Source organism: Archocentrus centrarchus, chromosome 12 (genome assembly GCF_007364275.1).
Source record: "Archocentrus centrarchus isolate MPI-CPG fArcCen1 chromosome 12, fArcCen1, whole genome shotgun sequence".
Lineage (NCBI taxonomy): Eukaryota > Metazoa > Chordata > Actinopteri > Cichliformes > Cichlidae > Archocentrus > Archocentrus centrarchus.
In genome coordinates this window covers 10003655-10029766 of record NC_044357.1, presented here as the reverse complement: position 1 = coordinate 10029766, position 26112 = coordinate 10003655, and the positions used below count along the sequence as shown (strand labels likewise).

At 38.8% G+C, this 26112-nt stretch overlaps 2 protein-coding genes across 4 annotated transcripts; one reads left to right on the top strand and one right to left on the bottom strand.

Annotated features, from left to right (window-relative positions):
* The first annotated feature begins 808 nt into the window (after positions 1 to 808).
* On the top strand, positions 809 to 17344 carry LOC115789059 (calsenilin-like). 2 transcript variants are annotated; one of them, XM_030742238.1, is made up of 10 exons: positions 809 to 921; positions 4673 to 4871; positions 10895 to 10897; positions 11645 to 11769; positions 14747 to 14816; positions 15029 to 15099; positions 15178 to 15285; positions 15390 to 15494; positions 16606 to 16668; positions 16772 to 17344. In XM_030742238.1, the coding sequence occupies exons 1-10, from the start codon at positions 916 to 918 to the stop codon at positions 16817 to 16819; spliced, it is 798 nt and encodes a 265-aa protein (XP_030598098.1). In that variant the 5' UTR covers positions 809 to 915; the 3' UTR covers positions 16820 to 17344. The 2 variants fall into 2 exon arrangements, with proteins under 2 accessions (XP_030598098.1, XP_030598099.1); XM_030742239.1 differs by lacking the exon at positions 10895 to 10897.
* Positions 17345 to 20796: 3452 nt separating this feature from the next.
* Positions 20797 to 25645, bottom strand: LOC115789057 (prisilkin-39-like). Of its 2 annotated transcripts, XM_030742236.1 has the most exons (3): positions 25366 to 25645; positions 23406 to 24903; positions 20797 to 22998 (listed from the first exon to the last, which is right to left on the bottom strand). In XM_030742236.1, exon 2 carries the CDS (start codon positions 24894 to 24896, stop codon positions 23442 to 23444), a length of 1455 nt encoding a protein of 484 aa, XP_030598096.1. In that variant the 5' UTR covers positions 24897 to 24903; positions 25366 to 25645; the 3' UTR covers positions 20797 to 22998; positions 23406 to 23441. The 2 variants fall into 2 exon arrangements, with proteins under 2 accessions (XP_030598096.1, XP_030598095.1); XM_030742235.1 differs by having other exon boundaries at positions 20797 to 24903.
* Positions 25646 to 26112: the final 467 nt, after the last annotated feature.

Below are 26112 nucleotides of genomic sequence, written 5' to 3'. Positions count from 1 at the left end.
GGAATGATGCCTCCCTGGTGCTGTGCTTTCACCACATTATAAACCTACATGCAGAACATTCATGTTTGCTGTTTTTGTGATCTGATAATATTTGACATGAACAAATTCAACCAGCGAGCACCCAAAAATCCTAATATTTATATTTACAGCTCTAGAAGAACCAAAATGATCCCTCCGAGTAACTAAAATGATCACTATTAACTGTCACATGCTGATGCTCTTTTCTACATAGTGTATTATGATTGCCTTCACCCTCTGAAATTGCATGTGAAATATTTTAGTCACTTTGACCCTGAAAAATATTGCATGGCTTCCACTAGAGTAGAAATTTGCTTGAAAAACAAACTGTGAGAAATCCTTAGAAGCCTTTATGGAAGAATGCCTGTATATACAATAATACTCTTTTCATTATGATATCGGAGCAGGAACATACAGACAACACAGCAATATTTTTTAATTTCCTCAGAGAGTCACACAGTCTGAGCTGGGACTCGCACACCAGTGCTGCAGGTCATAATGTGGCTGGCACTTCTAATAACATTTGTCACAATGTAAACAGCTCATCCACACCTCGCTGCCTCTGACGCTCTATAAATTGTTCACTTCTTGAAACGAGCTCCTGCGCTTTCGGTATCTGCTGAAGATCACGACTCTCCCTCAGATTACCGACTCAATCATTTTCCTTCAGAGGTGTTGTCCTGCAACGTGTAGGCATGATGGCTGTAGCTGTATAGTGTTTATCTTCAGCTCAGCTCGTGAGTGCAGGACTCCGAGCAGCTCTGCTCCTCCTCCTCTAAATAGCTGCTGTCTCTCTGTGTCTGCAAGCGGCTGCAGCTCGCTCAGGGTCTCATTTGACGAGCACAGGTGGAGGGTTGCAGCGATTTTCCTCAAAACAGCAAGTGAAATCCAGACGCAATGCAGGTACGGTGAGCATTTATCACTTTGAGTATTACTTTTCATTGCTGAATAAGATTTACCCAGCATACAGACTCCTGCAGAGTCTTACCCGCCCGAGCGCACTTGCTCTGACCTTTTTTGTCATATATCAGCACGCAAAAGTCTCACAACTTAACATTTCAAAGAAAGAGTATTGGACCACATAATTCTGTGATATTTTAATGATACTGTGAGATCCAGAAGCATTTCTAGAATACTTTTCAACTTACAGTAAATGTTACAAGTTATGCAGTATTACCTTCCAGTATTATCAGAAAACTACACATGAAGTACCAAAGGTAAAATAAGCTCTTTCAAAGTCTTACAGACTACAACTGCATGTTATACTGCAAGGACACAGGTATACTATAAGACCAGGCAGACTATAATGCATTTCATATTTGGATTCAATTATTGATGTTTTTATGTTGCCTACAACATGTTGCAGCTCAATATGTGTTATACTGTGTTACTTATGGTTTATTTATCAATCATTTTCATATATTATCCCTGTAAACTAAACATGGTGGGTGAATTTGATGGAGCAAAAACTGTAAATTTACTTAAGTAGAGTGCCTTATTGTATTTGAGTATATTCTAAATGTGCTTTGTTTCCTTCTGCTGCTGGCTGTTTAACACTTTAAAGCTTGCTATGCTGACCTCAAGGAGAATACTAATGCTAATCATCATTTATATCATTTGTTTTTTATGAATTGAGCCACAAAAAAAAAACAAAAAAAAAACACATGCATGCAGCAGAACTGGCTGCCAACACATGCAGTCTTGACGAGACCAAAAACATGGCACAGCCTTGCGTGTGCGCTTGTGTCCGCATGCAGGTGTGCGTGCATGCAAAAAGGTAACATATGTGGTCACCCAGGGATTTCATGATAACTTAGATGATCACATGGAGCATCTGTCTTTTAATAATGCAGCTGCCTGGATGTGAAGACCCGAAATAACCTCTTTGAGGTCCTTTAGTGCTGAATGTGACTTCCTCACAAATAATTTTGTCTTAGTGATGCTTTTTAAACTGGTTAAGATATTTTTTTTTAAGTAAATAAATGCATAAAGTCTTATGCATCTCTTTGATTGTTAAATTTGTGCAAATTTGGGGGACTAAAATGAGATTTCAGGTCAGAGCAGGGTTGAGAAGAGCCAGAAGGCTATACGCTGCATTTATGTATGAGACTGCTAAATGTGTAGTCATGCATTTTTAAATGTGTGTGTGACTGTCATGGATGCATACAACATGTCTGTGTGTATGCAGGCTATGTTTGGGCTTTGATGGTCCATCTAGTATCAATCTTTTAATTTTTAGTCATCTTTCACCTCACCTTGGCCGTCCACTCTGATCTTTTATTGATGAAGGTTTAAGGAGTGTGAATTATTGAGCAACAGTGTTGATGCTAAGATGATTTAGCATCCTCCCCTATTCAAAAAGGGGACAGAGGAGCTCTCAAGACAGTTGTTCTGCCTGTGTTATCTACAAAACTCTTCATAGTTTCATCTAAATAACCTTTAAACTATACGCTGTAATGACTGTTTTATTCATGCGGCATAAACGGTGAAAGAGTCTGTGGGCAGAGAGTTAGAAAAAGGAGGCAAAACCTTTAATGAAGGACAAGAAACTTCTAAATCTAAGCTTGTAGGAAAGGATAAGCATGTAGCAGTGCATATCATGACAGCACATGGTAGAGTAACACTGAGAGGTTGAGCGATGGCGCCTTAAAAAAAGAAAAGAATAGATTTGTAACAGAAGTGCTCCTGTTACAGGAGACCTGTTTTTCAGTTCTTTCTCCATTTTTACAGATGTTTTTTCTAAACCTGTAAAGTATACAGCTATGTGAAAAAGGAAGTTTTCACCTCTATTAAATCAGATATTTTTGTCAGTTTGCTGGTCTGAAGCATTCAGGTGTGTGTTAATGTCGGTGCCAAGGAGGAAGGACATCAGGAATGACCTTAGAGAAGCAACTGTCAGTGTCGATCAATCTGGGAAGGCTTATCAGGCCATTTCCGAACAACATGAAGTCCATCATTATACAGTGACAAAGATTATTCACAAGACCAGTGGTCAGCCTGTGCAATGCTCAGAGAAACAAACACACAAACATAAACAACCTGCAGCTACAGCTCAGATTTTACAGGCCTCAATTAGCATGTTAAATATTAAAGTTCATGAGAGTGCAGTTAGGAAAAGACTGAACAAGTATGCTTGTTTGGATGGGTTCCCAGGAGAAAGCCTCTTCTCTTCCCTTTTCTAAAAAAAAAAATATGGCAGCACAGCCCAGATTTGCAAAGTTGCATTTGAACAAACCACAAGGCTGGAACAATGTTTGGCTGTAAAGCACAGCGCCATGTTTGGTTAAAATCAAACACAGCATATCAGCACAAACACTTCATACCAACTGTGAAGCACGGTGGTGGAGGGGTGATGATTTGCACCCACAGGACCTGGGCACATTGCAGTCATTTAGTCGACCATGAACTCCTCTGTATACCAAAGTCTTCTAGAGTCAGATGTGAGGCCGTCTGTCTGACAGTTGTGTACAGAAGTTGTATACAACAATGTTGTACAGAAGAGTGGGCCAGAATTCCTCCACAATGATGTGAGAGGCTGACTAAAGTCATAAAGAAAACAGTTACGTTAAGTTATTGATGCTAAAAGTGGTTCTGTGCCTTTAGCACATGGGGGTAGCCAGTACATGGTTTTTCACATTACCTTCATAACCATCATGAAGAGCTCTGCAACCACATAAACATATTTTGTAATAAAGCGACCACAAGATCATCGGTTACAAATTAAATCAATGTCTAAATGTGTTTGAATGTAACGCCTGCTGTTGGTCCAACTGTCATAAATGTTGCTCCATGTTGCTACGTGGCTGCATATTGCTGCCACTCATTTCGCAATATAAATGCAGAGCCAGCCAGTAAGTTCTACATACACTGTTATGCTATTAAACACTTATAGCAGGTCTAATTCTTCCTTACACCCTCTGCAGTGCAGTTTGTTTTTTTTCTGCCAAAGTCTGTTCACCCATGTGCCAACCCCAACCCTAACTTGCTATTTCAATAAGTTACAGGTTTGTCCTGCCATTGTAACCATAACATCCCAGACAATGCACTTCAAAAAGGATGTGCTCAGAGTATATTGGTGAGGCTTTTTAGGCTCCAGTGAAGTGGATAAAATCATTAAACCTGCCTCAAGCAGCACATTAACATCTCATTTCATTTGTGTCCACCTGATGAATGTGGGTCAGATATTGACTCTCCTTTTAAATTGTTTTTTTTTTTTTGTTTTAGTCATCAGCTCGGGGAAATATCTGGCTTGTTAGCTGCTAAATGTTCAACTATTTTTCACCAGCTAATTGCTGACAGTATTTGTATGGACTTAGTTGTTTTCAGCTATTAATGGCACTAATGAGAGTGCTCTAAATCAAAGTTATTGAGCTAAAACAATACTCTACAGAGTTGTAATTTTATTCAAAATGATAAATATTTTCACCAAAATTACATTTATCAAAGAGATTGACTGAAAGTAAATATTAAACATTGAATCTGGTGTAAAAGAGACACACTGTATTTAGCTGTGAGCCTGTTTTACAGCTTGAAAGTGATTACACCTGTTACATGAGCCTCTATTTGCAGATAGGGGCTTTTGTTTTATTCTTCCTGGTTTAAAGTGTGGTTAGTTCTTTAAAATCAGTGTGTCTGCTTCTCTTTTCTCTCTCAGAGGACAGTTTCTTTCGGTCTTCAGGCAGATGAGAAGGCGGTCGATGGCGGTCTGCTGCCTGATGCCAATGGGAAAGAGCCAAACCCGGGCGGTCAGACGGAGGGCTCCAAGTGGCAGAGACCACGGCTCTCGCGTAAATCTCTGATGAAATGCTGCCTTGTGAAGTGGATAATTGCCAGCACCACACAGCAGGGCCCAGGTACACACAAAGCAGCACACAGCACCACACTAATACCCTCAGTATAAAATTATTACCTGATTGTGTGTGACAGCAGGGTGGAGAAAGAGTAACATAGGATTAATATAGAAAGAGTGCATGCTTACTGTCATGTGCTACAGAATGCATCATTTTTTTTAACCATCGGTCATATGTGTAGTATAGATTCTCGCATTCTTTACAACATAAACCTGGCTTTTCAACTAAAAACACTCTTTTCCAGCTGCCAATGAATGGCCTGTTGATGCTTTCAAACTTTCACTCACTCTCTCACACACACACACACACACACACACACACACACAACACACACACACACACACCACACACACACACACACACACACACACACACACACACACGCACACAGAGCCTGTTGCTATTATTTGTCTGACTCCCTGAGAAGTGAGAAGTGGCACGTTTTTAAAAATGAATGCCAGAGAGTCTCCCAGTGACTGCCACTGTCCCTCTTTTCTTGGTTTATGTAAATTATTGATATTTCCCTTCTGCGCAGATTTTTTTTCAATCCATCCTAACAATTTCATATTAATTTGGATTTCTGCCCACTTCTCACACTTCAGTTGTTTTAAAGGAAAAACATAGCTAGAGGTTGACAGAAATTGTCCTCTGAGGTTTCTAGAAATGACCTGCTCCTGTCATCCAGACTCATTTTCTGCTGACCTGTCTCTCTGCCAGCAGGCAGATGGCCATGTGCCTCGGACAGGAAAGCAAGAGGACAAATGCTTTATTGCAACCAAACCATCAGTCTAAATGTTTTGCACTTATAACAGCATCATTATACTGTAAAAATTTACTTTAAATGTAATAATTCATTCTATCTTATCTTTAACATCAGCGAGGGAATGTGTGTGCTAATGTTTGCTTATTCTATATATTTATGGTAACACTATTTTGGACATAAATTACAGAACTAGATTATTTCTTAGTTTTATTTTTCAATCATTAGGACTTTTATTCAAAGAAACTGAAAGACTGCCACAATCTCTGCACTTATAACAACACTATCGCCATCTAGTGGTGTGTAAACATTACAGCACCTGAATTTCTCCTACACCACCCTTTGTCTACAGATGTGAACAGCAGAGTCTGTGAAAAGACATTTATTTTTATCAAATGAAACATTTTAAAACTAACTATGAAACAGAGCAGCAGTGGTAAGTGGATGTCAGTCAGTGCATGTGTGCCATGTGTGTTGTGCAGCTGTTGGTGTCGGGTGGATGGAAGAGAGAGACGTGATGAGCAGATGAGTCAGAAGCCTGTACTACGAAGCAAATTCAGTATACCTGGGGCCTCTTTCTGTTATCGGGATTCACTTACCCTAACACTGTCAATCAGGAAAAGCGGTTACATGAAGCTGGTTATACACCCACTAAGTTAACCCAGGGTTTCACACTGCATCTTTACATGATCTGTGAACAAATGGATGCAAGGAGAATAGACACAGGGATGACTGGACTATTTATACCCATCAGTGCAGATGTTCAGGACTGTTTGGGAAGTAAAACCCAAATCAAGACACATCAGAATAAAACAGGAAATGATGTACAAACCTAACTGAAACAAGGACACACCGAATCATGAATGAACTCAGGGGGAGCACACAGAAAGGCAGGACAGAGCAAGGAGCAATTAAGAAAACGCTGTGGGAACTAAACACATTAGAAAGAAACTCAAAATAGAAACTGAAAATAAAACGAGGACCAAGAATTCACAACTACTACAAGAACTACTACTAAATCACATAAACAGACATACACAACTCCATGAAAATTAGACAGAAACCAGAACCTCAATAATCCAATAAATACCTCTGATACTAAGAATACTATGATAACCAAGAAATCATAAACCCAAACAAAAACTTCTTACTAGGAAAACCAAAGACTCAACAATGCAACAAGAAAACAAACTCGCTTTTAGAGCAATAAAGAAAAATAATGAACTTCATAAATACTAATCTATGACTAAAACTCAAATACCACAAGAGCTAAGATGTAATAAAATCTAAACAGGAATCCAGATCTCAACCTAACAATAATCAATGAAGAGAAAACTCTATACAAGCAACTCAAAGCCTGGAGACCATGACACTGTTAGTCTGTGATTACTGTGTACTTGCTGTGCTACAGCGGGATCACTTCAAAAGTCACACTAACTTAGAAGGTCTTCCACTTTCCTATCACTTGATGTAAAATCTATATGAAATCATGATTCATTACAGATGGAGAAGCCTCTGTTTGGTGGCCATGTAAAGGTTTACATATTTGCTTTACATGGGAAAGATCCCCTGTTCAAGAATGGGAGAAGATACAAACCACAGCCACGCTAGTACTCCTGATAAATGGGAAGGTTGTGTCAGGAACGGCATCTGTGCCAACTCAGACATGATCCACCTCCCGTGGCACCTGCTTGAGAAATAAGGGAGCAGCTGAAAGTACCTTTAGAGAAGACTCTACATTTTAAGAGGGAGACGATATGATGCACCTTGAGGCGACTGTTGTGATTTGGTGCTATATAAATACAATACAATTCAATTAAATGAATTAACAAACTTATTTTTCCTAGTCTTGGCCAGCTTATATGTCACACTCATCCAAAGGAGACAAACCTGTTAGTTTGAAATAAAACTGCCCTTAATTATATCTTGGAAATCATTACAGCATCTGTATCTGTGTAAAGTTTTCTTTCTTTGTTTCTGTATTTGAGCTTTTACCTAATTTAATGTTAGCAAAGAAAATAACCACACAGAGTGTGAAGAAGCTGTCTCTGTCCAGCTGTTGAAACAAGAAGTTAAACTATATCATTTTGTGGCTGTTTGCCCTGTTTCTCCTTGATAGCTAAACAAGACAAGCTAATTTTCAACAAATGAAAGACCTACATGTGCGCATCGAGAAAAAAAAAAATGTCGTAGCTTGCTGATATTATTGTTTGACAAGAAGTTTTGATTGATGGGCTCGGACTCCGGGCTGTAATGTTGCTTTCAGTGTAGTCATTAAAGCCTGATGATGAGACTGATGGCTGCACTGTCAGTATCTCTGCACGCTTAAGTCACCTCACTCTTGTCTGTATTTAATAGAAGAACAGGAATACATCAGCACTTAAGGTGCATTAAACAATGTAATGATGCATTATTTTTATGGACGGTTCCCTCATGAGCTCATACATCTTGCATGTTTGTGTAATGGCTAAGTCTATCTTGCAAAGAAGAAATGAACCGTGCATCAGCAAGGTTGCAAAAGAAATCCACATTTGCATGCAAGAAATAACAAGTTCATGCTTTTATTAGCTGATCAGCACATCTACTCTGATTATACAGTTTACAGTGATGACTAAAAAGCAAAGTTTAGCTCACAGTACAACAAATTTCTCTGTTAAATGACAGGAAAGTGCTAGCGTTTAGATTTTACAGGATTAAACTGTTATTTTACAGCTGTAATCTACAACGATATTTAACAGTGCTATACTTTATAAAATATACATTTTGCAATATACTGCCAGTACTGTCAGCTGTTTGTGTGTCGTTATACTGTTAATTATTCTTCCTGCTGTAATCTCCTTAAATAATTCATTCATTTAAAATATGTTAAAGCACTATAGGTCTACATCTAGAAAAACACTATTATTTGTACCTTTATATGTATTTGTGTGTCCAAGCGCATTTCTGTTTAAAATTATATTTTTATTGAAAAGATGTTAATTTATAGAATAAACCCTACAAGTCAGGAATTATTATATTTTTTTAAACAGAAATGCTGCACTTGGGCACAAAAATATACATGTCACAGGCACCAGTTTAGCTCACAGGTCAGGCTGAACTCATAAATGTTTAGCTTCGTACACGATCTCCTGGAGTTTCTAAAGTAATAGAAATTACTGTACTGTGAAATTGTACAGCAGTTTGCTGTTAACATTTTGTTCCTCAGTGGAGGAATATTGATATTTGCGGTATAAACAGTTGTATTTACAAAGAGTTGTACATTACTGTGCAAAAATTTATTGGATTTTTACAGGAATTTGTTGCAGTGTATGTTTTCAGACGCATGCATAAGTCACCTCAAATGGAAGACAGATTTTTCTAAGAATAAAGTGGGTCCAAATTTACAAAAATGAATGAATACAATTCCTTCAGTTTTTCATTTTATTTGTTTTTCTGCTGTTGTAGATTGGAAAATATGTCCTCATCAAATAAAATGAGCAATCAGAAACTGATAGACACCATAAAACAGCATAAACGTACAATACATTATGCACAGTGATACCAGGTCTCACTCTAAATCACATCTTTCATATACATTTTTTAAAAGTACATTTGAGGAGCTCTGCAACTGGACTATTGATATATCTTGTATTTTTGGCAGGGCATTATCCCTGTTCATTAGGTCCATTTGAAGTCTCTAACTTACATAAACCCTCCCTGACCATCGAAATGCATATCTGGCATAGATTCTCTGCCTGCTCACAGACCAATACTGTTCCTCTGAACAATTGATTTGCTTTCCACCCCTCTTTCCTACTTAAGTTGAGTCCATTAGGTTGTGCAGACTCATCAGTTGTGAACTATCCTAATCATCTTTACTCTTATTATCCTACAATAGAGCATAATCATACAAAACTCACTAGCAACAGGAATTCCACTTCTCATGTATGTAGACCAATGCACAAAAGCTACATGCAGTATATATAAAATATCTGTGCCTGATGTTTTCAGTGCACCTGTGCAGGATGGATGCAGTTCACTCTAGCTTTATTGCAATGTCATAGAAGGCATTGCTTTTACAATCACATTGCTTTTCAGCTCGGAGTGAATACATCTGAGTTATTGAGTGTGTGCATCACTGAACAGCCTTGTAGACACATGCAGCACCACACAGGGCAGGGCAGGCTTCTTTATAACTGCCATTAACATCCCAGCCATCAGTAGACGTGAATCAGTGCTTAGTTTTATCATTTTTCACTTTTGTAATGACTGGGCAAATAAAGACAGTGTAGAACGCCAATCAGAAGCTATTAGTAAAGGAATTCCTTCAGTAACACTAATCCATCCACCCACCACCTCAAACACACAGCACAAGACAGAGTGAGAGGAGATGGAGGTGGAGCCTTGAGTTGATGGGGCAGTGGGAAAGCTCCACCGGGATGTGAAATGCTGCTGAGCAGTAGCAGAACTAGATCATTTGCAACTGGAGATAACTTTGGATAATTTTGGGCGAACTAAGATTCAGTTTATCTTATATTTAGCAAGCAAATAATGGACTTTGGACCTGTTTCCTTAATGAAGAAGACACTGCAGTCTTTTTTTTTTTTTCCCTGACTGGTCAGTTGCATATGAAAACTAACAACTAGTGGAGCTTGCACAGTAGCACTGTTATATGTCAGTTGTTATATTAAAGGCTTTTTTTAAAGGGCTTCTGCAGAAGCAATATCTAATGAATTGCAACAATGGCTTTGGAGGGCATGGAAATAATTGCCATTGTTGTTGTTATTGGACTATGTATTGTTGTCCTCAAGCAGTTTGGGATTTGCGACCCTTTATCACTGGAAGGTAAGATACAAAGAAAGAGATAAATTAAACATATATATATATATATATATCTATATATATCTATATATATCTATATATATATATATATATATATATATATATATATATATATATATTATATATAATATATATATATATATATATATATATATATATATATATATGAAAAACTTAACTGTAGTCATGTGGACTGTAAAATATTACAGAAAAAGTTTAAACAGCAGAATTCATTCCTTTTGTTTATACTGGCAGTTATGCAGTTAGACTTCTTCATGGACAAACTCTTAGACTGTTGTTTTTAAGGCTTCCTTTAAATTCACTGTATTAGTAAAAGTTTTGGTCTAACTAAATATTTTAACAGTCATATCAATTTCTCCTCCCCCTCTTCTCAATCTCTCCCTTGTCTTGTTCTATTTGATATTTGCATGGCATTCTTGTGAAGATGGTGAGTACCTATAATGGTATTCCTCTGCACATAATTACACATGATTGTAATTTAATTCCAGCTGTTCTTGGCAAAGTTTCCCCCAGCAAATTATGCAAGTTTTGTTCCTTAAGACTGACATCCTTTTTCTCACAGTTGGTGTCTAGACTTGTCAAACACAGGTGCAACTGCATTAGATGTAGATATGAGACAATCACCCTCGTCTCATATCTTTTTATTCAAGTGTCAGGATGCCAAAAGTGACCTTGAAAACATGTCTGGTTATTTCTTCATAAGCAAAATTTCTCTAACTTTTAAAATATCTAAAGATTGTTCTATAAAGAGATTATTTCTGTTATGCCTTTGACAAAAAAAAAAAAAAAAAAAGTTCATACCTGCAATATGAATAAATGTGGCAGTACACCAAATGGCTCAACTAGTACTGGAAGATCTCACTGTGTTACTGTGGTGTAATACTTAAATGCTGTAAGTTTCTCTCAAAAAAAAAACTCCTACATCTTTCCCTCTGTTTTATCTTCTTCATTTTTATTTGTATGATATTGAACACTTGTCTTATGCTGTTGCTCCCACCCATTTATTTGTCATACCTGTTTCTGTGAAGATGGTGAGCATTTTGAGTTATAGGATGTAAATTTACACTTTTTACCTCTATAATTTCTTTTTTCTTTCTTTCTCGTCTTACTGCTGTTTTCCCCGGCTTTTCTTCCATCCTTCCACTTCCCTGTTTTCTCTGTTTCCGTGTGACAGACAGCAGTGACAGTGACCTTGAACTCTCCATGGTGCGTCACCAACCTGAAGGCCTCGAACAGCTCCAAGCCCAGACGCAGTTCACCAGGAAGGAGCTCCAGTCGCTTTACAGAGGCTTCAAAAATGTAAGAAAACAATCAGCATACTCAGGAACTCAGCAACTTTCTCTCACCGTGTGTGTTTGCTATTATCCTCTATACATTTGTCACATTGTCAGTCGCAGGCTGATTGATTATAATTATATAATTACTTTATAATTAATGTAAGCATGTCATTACACATAAACTCAATGTGCTTTACATAAAATATGTATCTATGACACCAGCACTCTTGACTTTGGGAACCACTGATCTAAACATTTCCTTTATTTACCTCACAAGTCTTACAAAGCCTGTAGATAACAACCTTGTTATCTACAGGCTTTGCAAGACTTGTAGATAAGAAGGTAATCTTTCCATCCAGTATTAAAACGTCTATCGCAAACATTAAAATAGATGGATTTAAGAAATGTAAGCACTACCTCACTGATGGTACCACCATCTTTTGAATAGAAATAAGACAGCCACTAATAACACTTAGAAACCTTAAGACACTACAGACTGAATACTGTGTTTATTACAGTACTGGAATATTGTGTCAAACCGTGCCCCCTAACATGAGTCTGATAGTTTAAGAACGTCTCTCCAAATTCTCTTCTGCTGCTCAGCGGAGCTTTTCAGGTAGCCTAAATATATGATTGGAATTATGCCTGCTTTGGCACTCAGTCACAAAAACTTTTAGAGTCCCTGGCTTTGAGCAAACTACTTTTCCATTCTATCCATTTTTTTGCTGCTTATCCAGGTAGCAGGGGCAGCACTCTGAGCCTAGAGCTCCCAGGCCACCTCCTCCACCTCTTCTGATGGAATACCGAGGCATTACCAAGCCAGTCGAGAGATATAATCGCTCCAAAGTGTCCTGGGTCTGCCCTGGGGTCTCCTTAGTGCAACTGTGTAAAATAGTTTCTCTCCAAAAGTGCAGTGGAACAAGATGGGCTGTCAAAACTATTTTGTGTGTGTAAACATTAGGTGTGTGCACACATGTGTCATTGAACCTAAGAGCAGAAACTTTATTTGGACCTGCCCTGATAAACGGCAGCTTCAGCACTTTTGCCCCTTTTCCCACCCCCCTATTTGATGAGCCGATGCGCGTATTGTTCAAATCACATTGGTCAACCAACATATGCACAGGCATGCATAAACTTGGGAGTGACTTAACACATATTTTTGCCCACTGCAGAAGTGGGTAATAGATATCGACAGTAAGTGGTTGTAATAGGAAGCAAAGCTCCATTAAAGAGGGGAAGTAGAAGACCACAAGCTGATGTAAACAAAGAAGGCTTTAAACTTTAGAAAAATAAAGCCTAAAAATGTTTTAAGAGGCATTAACGATATATAAAGAGTGTGCAAACAAATCTTTAATGATGACGTCAACAAGACAATTTTAAGTACCCAAACGGACATGCTTTTGCAGCAGATGTTCTGACTTGTCATAGGAGGATAGGTACAGGAGTATTAGTTGATATCGTGCGCTATATTCCACTTTGTTTTGTCATTTTGTGAAACACTAAATGAGCAGAGCCATCATCAAAGTTCCATCTGTGTTGTTTTAGCAGCTTATTAGTTTTCCAGATTTCACAAGTTTCCACATGTTTGTTTTTTTTTCCAGATGAAATTAATATTTTTGTTGCATTTCTGTGTAGTTTATTGTTGAGTGTAAAAAAAAAAAAAAAAAAAAACTTGAGTTTTTCATTAAAGCCTGGAGGATGGAAGTATTGCATGTGACCCAACAGCCCTTAGTCTACTGTCTGGACTCTGCACATGAGCTTGAAAGTTTCTAAAGCCTCTAGAAACCCATGAAATAACACTTTGAGTTTCCTTTCATCCAAAAAAAAAAAGAAAATTCTGAGTCTGCTTATTTCATATTTTACATCACTAATCATAGCACCAAAATTCTGGATGATTAAATAAGCACTACATAATATACGTATAAGCACTTGTATGCAATCAATCAAGCCTTCCAATTTAATTCCTGTCTATTTTCGGAAGGGTTTTTTTTTTTCATATATCATTCATAGCTCAATTTATACAGGATTTTATTCAGAAAAAACATGGAACTAATACCGGAGTTTTTCCGGTACCTGATGACATTGTCTGATTTTAAGTATGTACATTCGTGCACATTCAGATATTCATAATGATTATGCTGGGTGATCATTTGTGCATTTAAACATAAAATTTGAGAAAAAACAGACATTTGGGCAATTTTCTGGTCTGGAGCAGGTTTGTCTGAACACAATGACCAATGAGGAAAGACTTAGAGAAGTAAGGACCGTGCTGTTGCCCATCATTCCTGGAAGGGCTATAAGACTAATTCCAAACAATTTTAAGTCCATCATTTAACAATGAGAGCTATTATTCACAAGTGGGAAGGATTCAAGATAGGTCCAAGTCTTTCTAGGAGTGAATAAACTTGTGATGCTCACAGAAACAACAAAAAAAAACCCATCCCTGAGCTACATCTCAGACTCTACTGTCATGGTCGTGGGTCAGTTGTCCAGTATTTTGGGGTGTTTTGGACTTTCAATCCTTGTTATAATATTCTATTGGTTCTTGGTTATGTTTGCTTCATGTGTTGCAAGTGTATTTAGTCTTGTTTCAACCTAATTGAAATGCTGTAGCTAGACATTAACAGAGCTGTACATAAATGAACACCTGGAAAACTCAGTGAACTTAAGCAACACTGTAGAAGAGTGGGCCAAAATTCCTCAACAACCAATGCGAGACACTGATAATTATACAGAAAACAGTTTCTTGTGAATCATGGGGCATACTTAGCTTGTCACAGGACTGCATAAAGTCCTATGAAAACTTTATTTTTCACATCACTGTATTTCAGGTATTTTTTCTAGCCCATATTCAATTTTAGTGTCTCGACTTAAATGTTGCAAAGAGTCTGTAATTCACAAATGTTAATGACTGAAGGTTGGCTGTTCATTAGCAGAATAAAAAATGATTTTTCTCTCATTGACTAATTTTTCTATTGTTTTTGTTTACTTTGCAATAGGAGTGTCCCAGTGGGCTAGTGGATGAAGAAACATTCAAGAGTATTTACTCACAGTTCTTCCCTCAAGGAGGTATGCTATTTTACTTGATAATAAAAACTATAATAAGAATATGGAAGAGTGACTTGATATATTAAATGTGCTGTTTCTATTTGTTAGATGCTGTCACATTAAGCAACATTAGGTAGATTTTACAAACAAGTTGATAAGAGTTAATTGTTCAGTTTTACACATGCATTGAATCAACAGTGTGAATTTCTTGTTTTTCCATTATTTTCTCGCAGATGCAACCACATATGCACATTTCTTGTTTAATGCTTTTGACATGGACAGAAATGGCTCTATCCGGTTTGAGGTGAGTACACCGGGGGCTGCAAGTTTAAAGATTTTAATTGTAAAGCTAAAATAAATAAACAATGAATTGCATTTACAGGACTTTGTTCTAGGACTGTCTGTGTTACTTAGAGGCTCTGTTACAGAGAAACTCCGTTGGGCATTTAATCTATATGATATCAACAAGGACGGCTACATTACAAAAGAGGTACAATAAAAAATTTTCATGAGAAAAAAAGTTGCAGATCTGCTGCACATTTATGATTTCTATACATGTCTGGTGTTTCTGACTGGCATCTTTTTTTCCTGCAGGAAATGCTGGCTATCATGACCTCCATTTATGACATGATGGGCAGGTATACTTTACCCAGCGTACGAGACGATTCCCCCTGTGAACATGTGGAGAAATTCTTCCAGGTATGCTCAATCTACAAAATCACACTCACCGGCCAGCTTTTTAGTTACACCTTCCTAGTTCCGGGTTGGACCTTTTTGCCTTCAATTGCCTTTAATTTTTCGTGGCATAGATTCAACAAGGTACTGGTAACATTAATCAGAAATTGATGAATTTCCTGTTCCACCACATCCCAAAGGTGCTCTAATGGAGTGAGATCTGGTGACAGTGAACTCACTGTCATGTTCAAGAAACCAGTTTAAGATGATTTGATCTTTGTGACATGGCATGCTGGAAGCAGCCATCAGAATATGAGTTTACTGTGGTCCTAAAGGGATGGGCATGGTCAGCTATAATAGTAGGTAAGTGTTTACATCGTGCTGAATTGCCACTAAGAGGCCCAATGTGTGCCAAGTAAATATCCCCCCACAACATTACACCACCAGCAGCCTGAACTGTTGACACAAGGCAGGAAGGATCCATGCTTTCATGATGTTTACATCAACTTCTGACCTTCCAGAAAAAATTGAGACAAACAACAGTCTATTCAGAGATGCTCTTCTGCACGCTTTGGTTGTAATGAGTGTTTTGAGTTACTGTTTCCTTTGTATCAGCTTGAAGCAGTCTAACCATTCTCCTCTGACATCAACAAGGCATTTTCTCCCAGAGAACTGCTGCTCACTGGATATTTTCTCTTTTTCTGGCCATTCTCTGTAAACCCTAGAGATGGCTGTGTGGGAAAATCCCAGTAGATCAGCAGTTTCTGAAATACTCAGACCAGCCCGTCTGGCACCAACAACCACGCCACATTCAAAGTCACATGAATACACTGAGTTGCTGCCATCTGACCGGCTGATTAGAGATGTGTGTTTATGTGCAGTTAAACAGGTGTATCTAATAAAGTGTCTGGTGAGTGTACATTAGTACATTCATATATTGTAGTGAGCAAGTGCCACATTTTGTGTGTTCCCACAGCAGGTTACAATAGTGTTTTCATTGTCCTACAGGGTATGCCTATTCTCTGTTGGTTACTAATGAAAGAAATGAACAATAAATAAATTGAAATAAACAAGCCAAGGAAGTATTTGTTATTTTATCTCATGTCATCCACTTTGTTGTTTTAATATGGATCAGAAAATGGACCGTAACAAGGATGGAGTGGTGACAATAGAGGAATTCATAGAAACTTGCCAAAAGGTAAATCCTTAACCAAATCAAAAAATGTTGCCACATGTTAATTGACCAAGTTCATGCAATCCCCCACCCCCCACCCCCCATATCTCTATTCTTTTCATAACAGGATGAAAATATTATGGCTTCCATGCAGCTCTTTGAGAATGTCATCTAGTTTCTGTAGAGAAAACTGGACCAGTAATGCCGCATAGAGCGTCCCGCTACAAGCTTCTGGGCCTGAATAATTTCATTTATTGTGAAAAAGCAAAACTGGACGACACTTTTTTAATGCAAACTGGTGGACACTATGGTTTTTACAGTCAAGCTGTTCCATGTAAAGAAATGTACAGCATTCACCAAATCACCTGAAGAAGAAATGTTTCTTTGCATGATATTTTGATTTTTGCACATGAAAGAAACGACAAATGAGCCAGATGAGCATGAGTGTTTGCCTGACATTAAAGTGCATGTAATGCAAACCACCTCAAGCACAAACAATGGGTTTTATTGTATTTTTTTTTTTGTGCCACTTTGAAACATGTGCAAATGAGAAATCTTTGTTACTGTATTAAACTGTAAAGTGTGCAAACATGAAGCCCAGGCATTGTTGTGCTTACCATAATCTAGTTGAAATAAATATTTGCTCTCACGTACTCATAATCCTGCTAAATCCCTTCTTTTTATGTTGGAAAAAAAAAGGTGATCATGTCAAATTTGTTGCATTCAATTTGGCATTGTGTACTTGTAAAGCTCTGAAAACAACAAACTCAAGTAAACAAGTAATTCCTGCCTGCAGCTGTCTACATGGATGTTTCACTATTTCAAGCCACTGTAGAAGTTCAGCCAAACAATATTCCGGTTGTGCAAGATGTAACCTCAAGGGGATCCTTTAAATTCCTGATTCAAACCAGGACATCATGGTCATTCTCCCCAGAAGGATTATTCCTTTGGAAGAGACTCGTCTATTTAAACAAGCATCTCTCTTGTTCTACATCCTCTGAGTTCTCTTATTTCTTTCCATTTCAGGTTTATTCTTTGTTTCATACAAAAATGGGTTGTTTTTTAATCACCCGCACTCAGTTTTATTCAATAGTCTGACAATGGAATTTATCAAACCCTAATAAATGAATTCTAAAAAAGAACAATGTACTGATAAACACATATTAATAATTCACTGTCTTGACCCCATGAAAGAGGATTAGAGCCACTGAAAAAAACATCTAAAAACATAGCACAAAAAGTGAGGAAATTTGTGTTTAGTCAATTATTTCTTTGTCGTAACAATGCTTTTTGGCTATAAATCTTATACCACTGAAAAGCCTGTATATTTCCCCTTAAACGGTGCCACATTTGCAAGGAAAATGCATTTTTGGGTTGCACCCATGAAAAACTTGCCAAATCTTCTCTGCCAATGCCAAACAGCTTATTTTGAGATTGACTCTTGTTTTGAGCTTCTGGTACCCCCCAGGTGGGATTGTCATCATTGGAGAGACATCGAGATGAGATTCTGCAACCAGTAGAAAATCCCATATCTCCACAGTCTGGGACAGAAATCTATCCTCCAACATGACAATGCTCACCTCCACAGATCGCGGTTTATCAGCGACTACCTCCAGAATTTGTGAGTGGAGAGGATGGAGCGACCTGCCTGCAGTCCTGACCTCAACCCCATTGTGCCGTTCATGCCAGAGTGACCAACACAACCACACTGGCTGAGCAAAATGTTGGTTGAAGAATGGGATGCCATCCCAGAGCAGTGTGTGACCAAGTTGGTGATCAGCATGAGGAGGAGGTGCCAGGCTGTTGAGGCTGTGTATGGTTCTTCCACATGCTACTGGGGTCCCCGTTTTTTAAATGAATAAATTATTAAATGGCCAGTATGTCTTGTTTCTTCAGACTTCAATCATCCAATCCAAGAAACATCACCAAACAAGAGTCAGTAGCAGAATACGCTGTTTAGCATTGGCAGAGAAGATTTGGCAAGTTTGTCATGGCCACAGCCCACACACTAAACTCTGCCGCTCAACCCACAAATGATTTTCCTTACAAATGTGGCTCAATGGGGAAATGAGAAGAAGGAAAAAAGTCAGAATTCTGATTTTAATCTCAGAATTCTGATTTTTTTTTTCTCAGACTTCTGAAAAAAGTCATGACCCCCCAATTTTTTTTTTTCACTGATCCCAATCCTCTTCCACAGGAATCCTGAAGGCATAAACATATAAAGTTTTATTAAATAAGAATTTGCAACCCAAAATGCTGACCAAAAAAATGAAATTTTTAGTAAATGATGTGTGTTAGTTTACACTCATTTTGATTTGCTGAGTAATGAGAGAGAACTCACACTGCATGTGAAAGTCCACCATCAGCAAAAACATTGAGCCTGTTCTGTATTATTGATGCAGAACCAATAGCAAAGCAGGCTTTTTTTTTTTTTTTTTGGAGGGGGGGGCAGACTTTGTTGGCTGGATGATGGTATGGAAATGAAGATGTAAACCACCAGGCTGCTGTGCTGCACTCTGAGTGCTGTGGTTTGAAAAGGAACAGCTGCTCCAGAACTTCAGTGACTCTTAAGAAAGGTAAATGAATTCTGTTTCCCTAAAAAACAAAAAAACTAAACTAAACTAAAACTAAAATAAAGAAAAAATTATTTTTTATAGCAGGATAAGTTGCTACCAATGCATAATTTTACATTTTTAATCAGATTTTGTTTAATATATGTAACCTTTTAAAAAATGCCCCCTTCCAAAATGTTTTTCCAATAATGTACATGCAGTTACTCTTTTAAAAATATAAGACAATACATTACTGATATGTTTTGTAATAACTTATATGGCAAGCACTGTTTGTCAGAGCTAGGAGAAAAAAATGCCTCATGAAAGGGAGAACAAATGTGCCACATAATGCCGAGCTAATCCCAGTGTTTACAGAACATGTGGACCGTTCTAGATGTCTGTTGTGTCAGGGTTAGAGAGCATGTGGCTTTTGTTGTTGAGCTGCAGGAAATCAAAAGCTTTATTGCCAGATGAACTGACTGCCAATATGTTTTCACAAACGTCCTCCCTGCATGTCTTAAAGGATCATTCACAGCGTGTAGTATCATTTTAATAGCATCATCTTTATTAAATTTCTAAAGTTCAGGTCCCCCATCCTCATCTCTTGTATTTTTGCAGCTCTCCTTTCATGGCGGGTCAGCAGAAGCTTCTCTCACTGTGGGTTTGGATGCTGCTTATTGCAGCTTTGTGTCCAGGTGCACAGTATGCATACAGTAAGCGAGGAGGCAGCTTCAAGGGTCGCGGTGCCGGTAACAAAGAGCCGCCCTCTCAGAATCGAGGCCTCTCCAAGCAGGGCGTTAAGTGGGCAGGAGCAGCAGCTGCTGGGATGCTGGGAGGTACAGGCACCGGGTACGGGCTAGGGTTTCTTGGAAAGCCAAAGCATGGGTGCAGAAATCATTATTGCCACAAGACAGCCGTCTCTGAGCAAGATCAACAGCTTTACCTCCAGCAAGGCCAAGGATACCACAACCATTCTCTCTGGAGAGCCCTCATTAAAGGGGCTGCCCCTGCTCCAGTGACTCACCTCTTTCTCAAACTGGGACATGTGGTGCCTTTTCTTACAGCAGCTTGGATAAGAGACGTGTGATCCACCATTTAATTAATGAGAAAGCAGCTGTTTATCAAATTAAATTAAAGCTCTTCTGAACTAATAATCTCTACTGTGTTTGTTTCATTTATTTAAATAATTAGGTTTTCAAGTCTCTTATTGAAAATAGTTTAACTTTACATAACTGTTGAACTACAGAATTTTAGCAACTTAATGTGAGTAAACAGACTCAAAACACTGGGACCACGACACATGCTGCTGGGTTGATGCCCTTCTGCGATTCTGTCCAGCCCTGCTGTAGAGCCCCCTCTCCTGATAATCTTCTCCACATTCTTGAGACTGCGCTGGGAGACACAGCAAACCTTCTTGCGATGGCATGCACGGATGCTCGACTACCTGTGCGACAGGTAGTATGTGATATATGTATGTGATTTGAAAAATTGCACATACATATATAAATAAATAAATAAAATTTAAAAGTCTGTCAGTCAACTAACTGGTGCAGCTAGTTTGGGTCTGAGCCCAAAATATGTTTGAGGCAAGCCAGAGAAAGAATTTTGTAATTTATTTTATTTAACACATAGATATCCACAATAAACTATAATAAACCATGTCAGTCATAACATTTGATGAATAACACAAAATGTTTACAGTTTCTGAGTCAAAAACCAGAGATGTTCACGATGGTAATATGAGCTCAGTTACAAAGTTACAGAATATCCAGAACTCAGGGGGAAATAAGTGCACTTCATAGATATTCCACAGCGTTGGCGGAACTCTAATTTCTCATCAACTTAAACTGTTCTGCCAGAATCAATCAAAAATGAAAACATGAACAGTCGAGTATGAAAGCTTATTAACAGGAGAGATTAAAAGAAATGTGAAAGTCTGGCTGGATATTAAAAAAAAAAAAAAAAAAAAAAAAGCAATATACAAGACAATGTCAGTATACATATGAAAGGGAACATACAATCACTGCACTGTACAATATATTTGTTATTTAAAATCCCTTGAAAGTGGCATCATTGACAGTTTACAGACCTAATTTACATGCTATTTTTCCAGATTACTTTACAAAACTTGGGAATGGGGGGAAAAAAATAAAACAGGATCATAAAAACAAAGTAGAAAAGTAAAATAATCACAAAAAGTCCCCACAAATAATAACACCTACTCTTAAAGCAAGCGCGAAAAAAAAGGAAAACACATTTTAGTAGTCATTATCTTAGCGACTGAACCATGACAGCCAGGGCAAGAAAACAAACAGCAGTATTTACATACTCAAGAAAATCTGGCCTTCTGAGACTATTTCCCCATGCTACAAGAAAATGTAGGAGATCGGAGGAAGATGGAAACAATGACCGGCTCTAGAGCAGACGACTGGAAAATAAGTGTGTTTGGAAAGTTACAATATGCCAGGGGACACGGATATAAAACCAGTGGTTTTATGGGCACAAATCTTCTAATGAGTCATACACAAAATGGCAGAAAGCAACAGGATAAAGGAATGCAGTTCCAGAGCTACCAGATGCACTTTAAGTCTCGTCCAGCTATATACAGTTAAGACACTAAAGGGAATCTGATGACGTGATTAGGAAATACAGATAAAATATTACATCTGTTCAGACGGCACAGATTAAAGCAACACATGCTGTTGTCAACTACACCGCTTTCAGCTACTGCAGGCAAGGTAGCAACGCCACTGTTGACGTCATTTTCTGCTCTTTTAAGGACCCGCCGTAACCCCTGTCTACTCTCTGTAAAAAGCTATTACATGCAAGCCATTGTTGAGAACTAGGAATAATTGGATGGTTCTTTCCACCTTTAGATTTATTTTGATTTCTGTCTCCACTGCTCAGTAAAGCTAGAAGGTTTGGAAGGCATGAGGGATCCATGTCTGAATTATTTATGAGGAATGCTCTATTATCATGTAGAAATCTGTAAAAATTATTACATAACAACGCAAACCTACACATAAAACCTAAACACTCCGAAGAGACTGCTTCAAACATTATCACAGATTATAAACAGGGGTTAAAATTGGGCCGCAATGTTCCAGAGCAGCATCCCGACACCTTTAATTAATGAGGATTTCTGATAGGTGGGTTAATGCATGTTACTGTCAAAGGAGTTCATATTTCTTGTGCTGCAATTTGGTGTTGCTTCCAATGATGGCAGGGAAATTTGCTCAGTAAGAAGAGAACAATGATACATCCCACAGCCAGCTTTACACCCTCAAGAAATCCCTTTTTCCTTCTCATCCTCAGCCAGCTAAAAGGTACAATTGCTGTATTTCCCAGGGTGAGAAGAAGAAACGCTAACATGTGACACTATCAGAGATGGGGAAAGATGTATTAAAGGCAGGAAAGGTAAGGACTGCAACATGAGAAATTTGATAACCTGAAAATTTTTAAATTATAATGTCCTAATTCACTTTAGAGCTCTTAAATCGGCTCTTAGATGCACCTGCACATGATGCGTTGCTGAATTACTGCATAACCAACTGAAGTATACTAACTCAAAGGTTGCAAAACTGGTTAGTTTGCAGTACTATGGTGATGTTTACAGTGATTCACTATACTGGACTGGTACAGAGCAGGCTGTCCATGGTCAATGTTAGATTACATCAAGGGTAGCAGACGTGATATATAATATCAATTATTACATTTAAGGTGGTTATTTTTGATTTGATTTGTGAGATCCACTCACCTAATTCTACCTTTTATTCTAGGATTATACAGTCAGCTGATCACAGCCTGTAATAAATGAAAAAAATCTCTCTCACTAAACAAGTTATCATATTACTTATTTCTAACTAATTCTCATGCTGCACCTCTGCATTTGACAGGTGGGGAATCTTAGGGTTCACCCACCTGCCAAATCCCACTTCAACCTCCAATTACAACAGCAACAACAACAACCAACATATGAACTATGAAAAAACTGCCCTGTTAGTCTTCCTGAAGCATATTAGTGCACATAAAACACTGATGATCTAACTGTAACACTTTAAACTGAGTGCTGCATCCAAAACTGACACTTTCATTTATGTGTACATGTCAATGCTTTGTTATATAATAAGTATTAATTGATTGTATTGTATACAGCTATGATTTGCAATATGGATGCACTGTGAAATAAGCAGGCTGTGAATGTGCACATATAATAGAGGAAGTAGAAAGCCTGAGCCTGTTTTCTCACTGGAGCAGGAGCATGCTAGACAACAGCACAATGGAGGAAGTGAGAAGATGAATCAACCCATAGCTCAGAGGGCTACAGCGACTTGGCTGATACTGTTGTTCAGCTTTACGTTCCTGCATAAATTGCTCTGAGTACTTCATGTACTCTTCTACACAGCGCCGTGACTTCACTTGCTCAATCAGGGCTGGGTACCCAATCTCCTCAATGCTGACGGTGTCGTCATCCTCGTTCTCAGCTCCACTCTTAGAGGTGGAAGAGCCTTGATCTTTACGACTATTGGTCGAATTCATGCAGCGACTCATGAAGGCTTCATAAGTCTCAGCCCGTGGAGGAAGCTTGTAGACATAATCACTAAAGTCTTTTTGGTCTGTTGACTGGGAGCCATAACGACGGTACATGTAATTATTGTAGTAGTACTCCTCTTCGGGGTTACGGAAAGTGAAATGCGGTCGAGGGAAGCGTCCTAATCCATATCCAACTGCCATTCCAGCCAAAGCACCAACACCTGCGGCCATCATGGCTTTTTTGGCAAAACCTGTGGACTTGGGCATGTGCCCCATGCCCTGCACGGAACGAGAGAAAGGTGACCCTCCCATCCCATAACCACCATATCCATAGCCTCCTCCACCAAAGCGGGGACTGAGGATCTTATTACTTGGGTTCCAGTTGGGGTAACCACCAACCGCTCCACCAGGGTAACCTCCTGGATATGTACCAGGCACATTCCAACCCGGTCGTGTGTTTCCTGTTTGGACTGGGTATCCACCTGGATACTGGTAAGGATAATTCCTTCCTGGACTCTGGTTCGGATAACCTCCTCCAGCAGGGTACTGATTAGGATATCCTCCGGGATTGGTACCAGCTCTGCCTGGATATTGGTTGGGGTAGCCTCCAGCAGGTGGATATTGATTTGGATAATTTCCTCTCCCTGGGTACTGATTAGGATTCCCTCCAGCTGCTGGGTATCCACCTGCAGGGTATCCACCTGCAGGGTATCCACCTGCAGGGTTCTGGTTCGGATAACCGGCAGGTGGATATTGATTTGGATAATTTCCTCTCCCTGGGTTTTGATTAGGATTCCCTCCAGCTGCTGGGTATCCACCTGCAGGGTATCCACCTGCAGGGTTCTGGTTTGGATAACCTCCGGGATTCACTCTGCCAGGAGACTGATTTGGGTTACTTCCAGCACCTGGATAACTTGGCTGGTTTTGTTTGGGAAACGGGTAACTTCCACCAGCAGGATAAGGATTGGTGTTTCGATTAGGACTCTGTGGTTGACGAGGGTAGTTTCCTGGCTGAGTGTTGGATGTCTTCGAATTTGTCCAACCCTTGTTGGTGCTGGATGAGGATTTTCCCCTGCTGCTGCTACCTCTTTTAGCCCATGTTAACTCAGTGTTCAAAAGCGCCATGATAAGAAGAGACACAACAGTCATCTCACACAACCTCCCCATCACGGCCCTAAAATGAAAAGGGGATCAAAGTGAAAAATAAAAATAAATGAATTGATATGTATATAAAACTCATTTCCTTCATTTTCAGTGTGTTGTATAGGTCCGAGATGCAAAAAACAAGACACAACTGTAGCGCTATCTATTTATATATTTATATAAGCCTTACAGCCGCAACACCCTTATTTAGTCCGTGTTCTATTTAAATTTTAAAGATATCCAAGAGGATCAAACGCATTATTCTCCCATAATTTGATTAAGAATAATTAAGAAAAAGCATTTAGGTTTCACAAACATCAAAATGCATCACTGCATTATCCTTTCCGTGCGCTTAGACAAACATAACCGTACACACGCCCGTTAACATATTATGACGGGCGTGTGTCGCCTTTTTATCCTGCCGAGCCAATCAGCGATGACTTTTATAATATCATCACAATTAAACGCAACTGAATTAGCGATTATCTCTTACCGGGAACTGATGGTTTCTTGAGTGAGCTTCGTTTAATTAATTCGGCGGAAATTCACTGTAAATGCGTTTGTTGTGCTCTCCCCCTCCTCTCTCGGCTCCCTGACGGGATCAGGGTGGTTTCTTCCAAACGGGGTGCGCTCGTTTTTAATCACACGAAGGACCGTATAATGTGTTCTTACGTCGCGAAACAACAGCCAATGCAGTAAAATTACTATGTTTAACTACAAAACTGGTAATTCTATTTAGTGTAAAACTACTGGCGACCTTATTAGACAGTAACCTTAGAGAGACGCTAAACAGATTTAACATTAAGTCCGCACGACAGCCGTCTGTGACGTCCTGTTGTTCAAGACCAACGTCCATACCCTACATCGGATTTATTTCCGGTGACAGCCACCTCTAGAGGCCTGGGCCCTGCACTACGAAGAGAGTTCAGCATACCCAGGGTATTTTTTTTTTGATTCACTTACCCTAACATTGGCGGTCAGTATAAACGATTACACGAAGCTGGTTAGTTAACCCAGGGTTTCCCCTACGCACACCTGAAAGTGGTGGCGTTGACAGGACCTAACCAATCTAACAGGGACGTTTCACGGGTCATCTAACATAAAATGATCCCTGTCAATGCCATCTATACTCCAAAGACGTTATCGAATGGTGTTTAAAAATGTATAAAGCTCATGAATATATACTAATAAAACAAAGTGTAGTGCTGCTGAAAATTGTTAAGCTTGAGATTTAGCGCAC